Source organism: Acomys minous (genome assembly GCF_964271855.1).
Source record: "Acomys minous genome assembly, chromosome: 1".
Lineage (NCBI taxonomy): Eukaryota > Metazoa > Chordata > Mammalia > Rodentia > Muridae > Acomys > Acomys minous.
The window spans coordinates 16,815,442-16,823,034 of NC_140483.1; the positions used below are offsets into that span (position 1 = coordinate 16,815,442).

The window sequence follows — 7,593 nt, forward strand, 5'->3', positions numbered from 1 at the left end:
GAAAATGGAATCACTTGGATTCTGTGGGTTTGGAGTTCTGCAGATTGTGAATTCTATTAGTTGGTTCATGATTATTTAATTACTGTTTCTCTGGAACTGTAAAGTGATAAGATCAATTTGGGGAGAATCTTCCCCTTTAAGTCTTTTAAAATATAGAAATTGGATTAAACATATATTCTAGGATCTAAGAAAACCTGTTTATGCTAACTCTCTCTGTGTATGAGACTTTCTGGTAGGCTCAGCATTTCTTCCATCCTCATGGTTAAACTTATTCAGATGACTGTATCATTAGTCTGTTGGTGGTTATATCTAAATATATTTTCTTATGCTGTTAACAGTTCTGTCTGAACATTTTAAAATTGTTTCATGGCTTGAGTGTATTGCCTGCATGTATGTCTGTACACCATGTGGGTGAAGTAGTCTTGGAGGCCAGAAGTCATTGGATCCCCTGGAAATAGTCATAGATGGCTGTGAGCCACCGTGTGGGTGCTGGTAATCAAAGTGCTCTTAACTGTCGACCATCCCTTCAACCTCTTGACATTCTATTGGCTTTGGATACTAACTAATTAAAGAGAACATATTTGTCTATAATAGATATATTTACTTTATCCTATAATATGCCTTCTCAATCTGGAGAGTATATAAATTAGGATGAGTGATTAAATATGAAGGAGGGAAAAATGTACCCCTATAATTGCTTCAAATAGAGTTCAAAAGCTGGGGAAATGTTGAACATCACAAGTTACTGTTGCCCCAGGGTCTTGCTGCACTCTTAAGTATGTCCACCAGGGAGACATCTGTCTGGAATTAACTGCAGTCAGTCAAAATATGTAGGTGGGTTTCTACTTAAGATTCTTCCGTAACCAGTGAGTACATACTAGTTAGAGCCAAGTTAACAACTGTACATCCTCTGGGGTTCTCTGTAGCTAAAGCTCTAACACCTGCATTTTAAAGTGTATTTTGACATTGTAGACAAGAGAATCAAACCTAAGATGGAGCTCTTGAGAGAGGGTCGTGACAGTTATGTTCAAGTCTGTCAGATACCTGAAGTAAATTCATATGCACGGTCTTAATGGTAACATTGTATGTGTACACGTGTTCATCTTAGGTTTGTTTGGGTTTTTTCTTTCCTATTTTCTAGGAACTTACCCTTTCGTAACCTCTTCAAACTGTACTGTTGGAGGTGTTTGTACAGGTTTGGGGATGCCCCCTCAAAATGTTGGAGAAGTATATGGAGTTGTGAAAGTTTATACCACTAGAGTTGGTATTGGTGCCTTTCCCACAGAGCAAGACAATGTAAGTGTCTTTCAGTAAGAAAAGTCATGTTCCCCTAGCCCCAGTCTTAACCTCTGCCTCTCTCTTCATTTGCAAGGATCATTTGATTTTCAGGAAAACTATAAAACTGCAGTTCTTGGAATGATTGGCTAGGTTTGTCCTTTTAAGTAAATATTTATAATTTATTTATGAGCTTTTCCTTTGTTGTGAAATTTACATGAGAAATTTAAAAGGAGGAAAGATTTTTGTTGTTCATAGTTACTCTGTTCCGTGTTTCTGGACCAGTAGTAAGACAGTACACTGTGTCAGAAGGGCTTGGCACGGGAAAGCTGATTACCTCACCTCATGGCAGTTAAACAGCAAGTGAGAGCCATGTGCAAGGACTAGGCTTACCTTTGAAGGCACAACCTGAAACCTCTGTCCTCTAACAAGCCCCTGCCTCCTAATAGTCCCATTCAGCTATGCACTTATCAATGGATTAATCTGCTGGTAACATTAGTGTCCTCATGATCCAGTCACCTCTCAATATTGCCACCTGCTGAGGACCAAGCCTTCAACACATCAGCCTTTTTGTAGGACATATCTAAGATCATAACTTGTTCTTAATTGACAACATTTAACTGTTATCTGTCAGTCTATACTTGGCCTGTATATAACATTGTAAAAAAAAAAAATACTAGCTTAAAAATGTAAAAATGAAGCTGGGCATGGTGGTGCATGCCTTTAATCCCAGCACTTAGGGAGACAGAGGCAGGTGGATCTCTGTGAATTCGAGGGCAGCCTGATCTACAAAGTGAGTCCAAGACAGCCAAGGTTGAATAGAGAAATCCTGTCTTGAAAGAAAAAAAAAATGTAAAAATGAAAACAAAGCCTAATGTATTTCAAGTAATGTCATTTCCATGGAATTCCTGTCTTCAGCTTATTTCATGAAAGATAATTATCAAGAGATGCTGTTCTTATGTATATTATGTATAACAATTATGTAATTATATGTAATTCCCTGGATATACAGCTTTGATCTTCTAACTTATAAATTGTTGTCCAGGAAATTGGAGAATTATTACAAACACGAGGTAGAGAATTTGGAGTAACTACTGGGAGGAAAAGAAGATGCGGCTGGTTGGACCTTGTTTCACTCAAATATGCTCATATGATCAATGGATTTACTGCGTGAGTGTTCTTTAGAAACTTTTATTTTAGGAAGTGTAGAAAGCAAACTAGAGAGTCCCCTAGCAGAAGCGCCTCGTTCCTTTGCCTCTAGAATAAAATCATAGTCCCAGAAGTGGAATGAGATACAGGAGAAGGGGTGCGGGAAGAGACGCCCAAGTTACTCTGGATACACAGTGCTTTAGAAATTAGCATGATCTCCCGACCTCACAAGCATATATGTACAGAGGGCAGTGAGGGCGGGAGGCAGGGAGGAGGGCGAATGGGCGCCTTGGCAGGTGGATGGAGTGAGTACAGTGTGTGTACAGACGGAAGATGATGGCGCATGGAGACTTAGTGTCTGACTTCCTGGGTTCAGATATTGACTCCTGTGTTATGCTGAAGTGACTGGATGTGTTCACCTTTCTTAGTCAGAGTTTTGTCATCTTTAAATTGAGGTGATGGTGTTGCTCCCATCATGGGACGTTTTGGAAGATGAGGTGAGATGCAGGCACCCTGTCCAGCTCATTGATAATGCGCTGGACAGTTACTAGCATTTTATATAGAAGTAATGTGTTTGTATCTGCATTAATTAGGCTGAGCTTCTAACAAGTAAAAGGACAACAACAAACTCAAAATTTGTGGACCAGAATCCCAAACCTAGTGTTTTATCTAATTTCCACAGATTTTTCCTTAAAATCCTGTTTTCCAGTCAGTTTTCGGGAAACTGATGTATCACGAAGAGGTCGTTTCCTTACTCTGTCAGTTTCTGACCAGAAGGGTGGAGGTGATGTTAACAAGAATGAAGAACTGGGGTGGCAGCATGTGTGGGAATGTACTTAATATCTTGTGATTATGTGGAATAGTGCATTCTGCTGTGTCCCTTGGGCACAAAGTGCATCCTTAACTCCAGGAAGCCTTCCCACAGTCATCACTCATAAGAAAGCTGAGCAAGTGTGAAGCCACCAGTGAAAATCTGTTGTAATTACTAGAAAGTAACTTTGTTGTGTTATAAAGACTAGATGTCAATGTAGTGTCCTCATCAATGTGGTGTTTTATGTGTGGCACGCTTTCAAGACAATCCTAACCAGTTTTCAGAATTGCTTTGGAACGTAGAGCTTTGCATGAATTTTCCCTTGCTCCTGCATCAGTCACACTGGATGTCAGAAGTTTGCGTTTCAACAGTGTCTTTTCTTTCAAAATTAGGTTGGCCCTTACCAAGTTGGATATTTTGGATATGTTTACGGAAATCAAAGTTGGAATTGCTTACAAATTAGATGGGGAAATTATACCTCACTTCCCAGGTATTGGGTTTTTGGTTTGTTTTTAGGCTGTGTCTAAAGTTTATAAGATTGTTAATATTATCATTTAACTATAGATTATGTATGATACATAATTGCTATTTATTTGTAAGATATTATACTCATTAGCATTTGGTTTAAAACTGATACTACAGTGTTGGGTCACAAGCATGTGCTTAAACTCAAAATAAATGTTTGGACCATGCTGTGTCAGAGTCTCATCTTAAGTTTATAACAATTGGCTTCCACAAGCTAAGTATGGTTGTGGTAGCCCAGCTACTTAGTAGTGTAAGGCAAGAGGCTCACTTGAGCTCAGGAGTTCAGAGTTAGTCTGGACAATATATATAGCAAGACCCTTCTCTATAGTAACATCAAAGTGGGGGAGGAAGAATGGATTATTTCCATGAGGAACTGTTCTCTCTTACTTGGGGATAAAAAGGTAAAAGAAAAGACCCCTGTGTTTTGTGGTGTCCTCTTTCTCAACACTGTAACTTACTCCATCTTCCGAACCTCTCTAACCTCTCTGAAGTTCACAGGTGAAGGAGACACCTACTTGAGGCAGTTTTTGAAGCCTATCTTAAGTCACCAGATTTCCTTCCTTACTAGGGAGTTCAGTAAAAAGGCTTCTAGCTTTAGAAATGGAAGTAGCTGTTTTTTCAGATTAGATTTCCTAAGCACCAAGGAAATGCCAACGGAAGGGATGTTGATGGCCCTAATGAAACTTGGTAGCCTGGGAAGTTTTTATGACTCTTAGACTGGAGATTCATGGAGAATAATTTTTTGTCATTTTTCTAATTTCTCTTAAAGAAAACAGGCATCTGTTAACATTTTAGGTTACGATTACTTGGAAAACTGATTTTTCAAGTATATGTTATGTCCTGGTCATTAATGCTACCTCAAATCTGTTGTACGAATTCTAGTATAACATAAGTACCAAAGAGAATAGTATAATCAGATACATTGACACTCGGCAAGATCTGTCATAATCATACAGCAAATTCCTTTAATTACAATATTGAAAACTCATAAGCACAAGACTTGTCAAATTTATGTTTTATTATTTTTGTTTTTTTAAGCTAACTTGGGCCAGATTCCTCCAGAAATACTCCAAGATGGAGATTTTCATCTAAGAAGTGTTTCATAGAACATTGCTTATGATGAGAGCAGTGTAGCTGACAGCTGTTCTGTGCCTCATGGCTTCCCTTGAGTAACCGACATTAGAGAGAGTAGATTAGAGAGACAGATTCTGTGGTCTTCCTCTGAGTACTATGGATTATTACTTTAGGGGACCATTGAATTAATGGATGGTTATCTTGAACTTGTATCATTTGTTTTTCTGTTTTGTTCATGTATTTATGGAAAGCCCAGTATGTGGTATGAGTCATTCTTGAGACTCTGCTCTGAAGAGGGAAACATGAACACTGTCCCTCACTGTCTGCTATGTGGTCTGCAGTCTGAGACACTGCTCAGCATTTGCAGTGCACATGCAGATTCCAGCAGGGGGATATAGAGAAAGTCATTAGGTGGCATAATAAAGAAAATTTCCATCCCACAGTCGATTTCTCAGAGATTTGAAGATATACCAGCCTTTTGTGAAGTTGCTGTTATATGCACACAGTTAAAGTGTAGAAATTCAAAATTCTCTAGAAACAGAATGCTTAAAATTTGGTTCAGCACATTTACCAGCCACAGTAACTGATGTGGTTTTTATGTGACTTAACACAAGCTAGAGTCACTAGAGAGGAGGGAGAGCTTCAGTAGCTGAGGTAATAACCATGTGCTCTTTCTCTGCTTACAGTGTATAATTATGTTGGTGAAGAAATGTTGACTTAAAATACCACCCTAGATTTTGTGTGTTTGTGTGAGTTTGTGTGTGCGTATGCTGGTTTTCACCTTTCTAAAGGTCTGAAAAGTGCTCCATAAACGCACATCTTCTAACTTTTAGCAAACCATGAAGTCTTAAATAAAGTGGAAGTTCAGTATAAGACTCTCCCAGGATGGAACACAGACATATCTAATGCAAGGACATTTAAGGACCTACCTGTCAATGCACAAAATTATGTTCGATTTATTGAAGATGAGCTTCAGATACCAGGTAAACACTTTATGAGCAGCTGTCTTTAATTTTCTGTTAATCTGTGTTAATTTGTTTATTTTTGTTTTCCCCTGGGACACTGACTCATCATTTCTCTTGATTATTAATGAATAATAATAAATAACACTATTAATACCATTAATTTTTTTTTTCCGAGACAGGGTTTCTCTGTGTAGCCTTGGCTGTCCTGGACTCCCTTTGCAGACCAGGCTGGCCTCGAACTCACAGCCATCTGCCTGCCTCTGCCTCCTGAGTGCTGGGATTAAAGGCGTGTGCCACCACGCCCAGCTTGGCTTACTCTTTTACACCACTGTTCATCATTGACATTCATTCATGGCAGAAACTTACACAGGCAGGAACCTGGGAGGCAGAAGCTGATGCAGAGGCCATGGAGGAGTGCTACTTACTGCTTGCTCCTGATGGCTAACAACTGACTACCTGTGCAGGGCTGGCACCGCCCATAATGGACTGGGCCCTCCCCAGTCAGTCACCATTAAGAAGATGCTTTACAGGCTTGTCTGCAGCCCAGTCTTCTGGAGGCATTTTCTCACCTGAGAATCTCTTTCTCTAGTTGACTCTAGCTTGTGTCAAGTTGACATACAACTAACCAGCACATTTCACTAGCAAAAGGTATACAGCAGTAATAATGAATTGGTTTATTCATATAGTCTCTGCTCATGGGAGGCCGAGGCAGGATTATTGCTCAGAGTGCTAGGTTAAACAAGGCTATATAATAAAACCCCCATCTCAATAAAAGCATAAACAAAAGAATGAGAAATGGATGCAACTCATAGATAAAACAATTAAAACAAGATGATCAGGACTGGACATAGTGAAGTGATGTGGCTTTTCTTTTACATGATTGATTTTTCCTTTCATCCTTTTGTTTACATTAATAGGAACTAGAAACAAGAAAAAGTAGGTGGGAGGTATTTTCCACATACAACATAGTATGTACTTAGGCTGTCTTTGCTGTGTTGCATTTTCATTCGTGATTTTTTTTCTAGATTGCTGGTGTTCCTCTCGGATCAATGTTAAATTTAGCAAGCATTTTTGCTTATTATTTTGTTTTTCGAGAAAGGGTTTCTCTGTGTAGCCTTGGCTGTCCTAGACTCACTTTGTAGACGAGGCTGGCCTCCATTTAACAGCGATCCACTTGCTTCTGCCTCCCAAGTGCTGGGATTAAAGGCATGTGCCATCATGCCTAGCTGCTAATGGTTTTTAGTCAACAGTTTTACATATAAATAGCTGAGTCTTTATGACCCTATATAAAGTACCATAAAGACTTCTCCTATCAGTACCTTAGGTAACCCTGTAATTCTACAAATAGTCTAGAACTATGAGGCAGAGATGTCTAGTCATTTCCCTAGACTGGTGTACTAGACCATTTCTAAGGCTTTGTAGTCTAAAATTATCAAGATGTTTCAATGTAAAAATTAGAGTGGATTTTTGATAATTGCTTATCTTTTGTATTTGTCAGGAATTAAAAAAAAACAAAGCTCTATGTCTCTGCTGATTGAGTCCAATATTTTACTGTCATAGGCATTGAGGGTGAAAAAATAGTAAATACTGCATAGTTAAAACAGCATAATAGGCAGGTTCATCTGTGCTGGATCCTTTCTAGAAGAAAATGAGGGCAGGCTGCTGACAGAAAGAGCAATGCTGAGAAAAAGTACCTCTTTCTGACAGAGTACAACCTAAAAAAAAAAATTACTTGAAATTCACCTTTATTGATAACATAACTGAGATACTTTTTTTAATATACATTTGAATTAT

At 38.8% G+C, this 7,593-nt stretch overlaps 1 protein-coding gene across 1 annotated transcript in view; it reads left to right on the forward strand.

Moving 5' to 3' along the window:
- The window catches only part of ADSS2 (adenylosuccinate synthase 2), a 32,943-nt gene that overhangs the window by 23,288 nt on the left and 2,062 nt on the right, over positions 1-7,593 (forward strand). The window contains exons 9-12 of the mRNA XM_084789595.1: positions 1,142-1,296; positions 2,321-2,445; positions 3,628-3,725; positions 5,668-5,817. Of these exons, the coding sequence (XP_084645721.1) occupies positions 1,142-1,296; positions 2,321-2,445; positions 3,628-3,725; positions 5,668-5,817 (528 nt within the window). The remainder of the gene's footprint in view (positions 1-1,141; positions 1,297-2,320; positions 2,446-3,627; positions 3,726-5,667; positions 5,818-7,593) is intronic.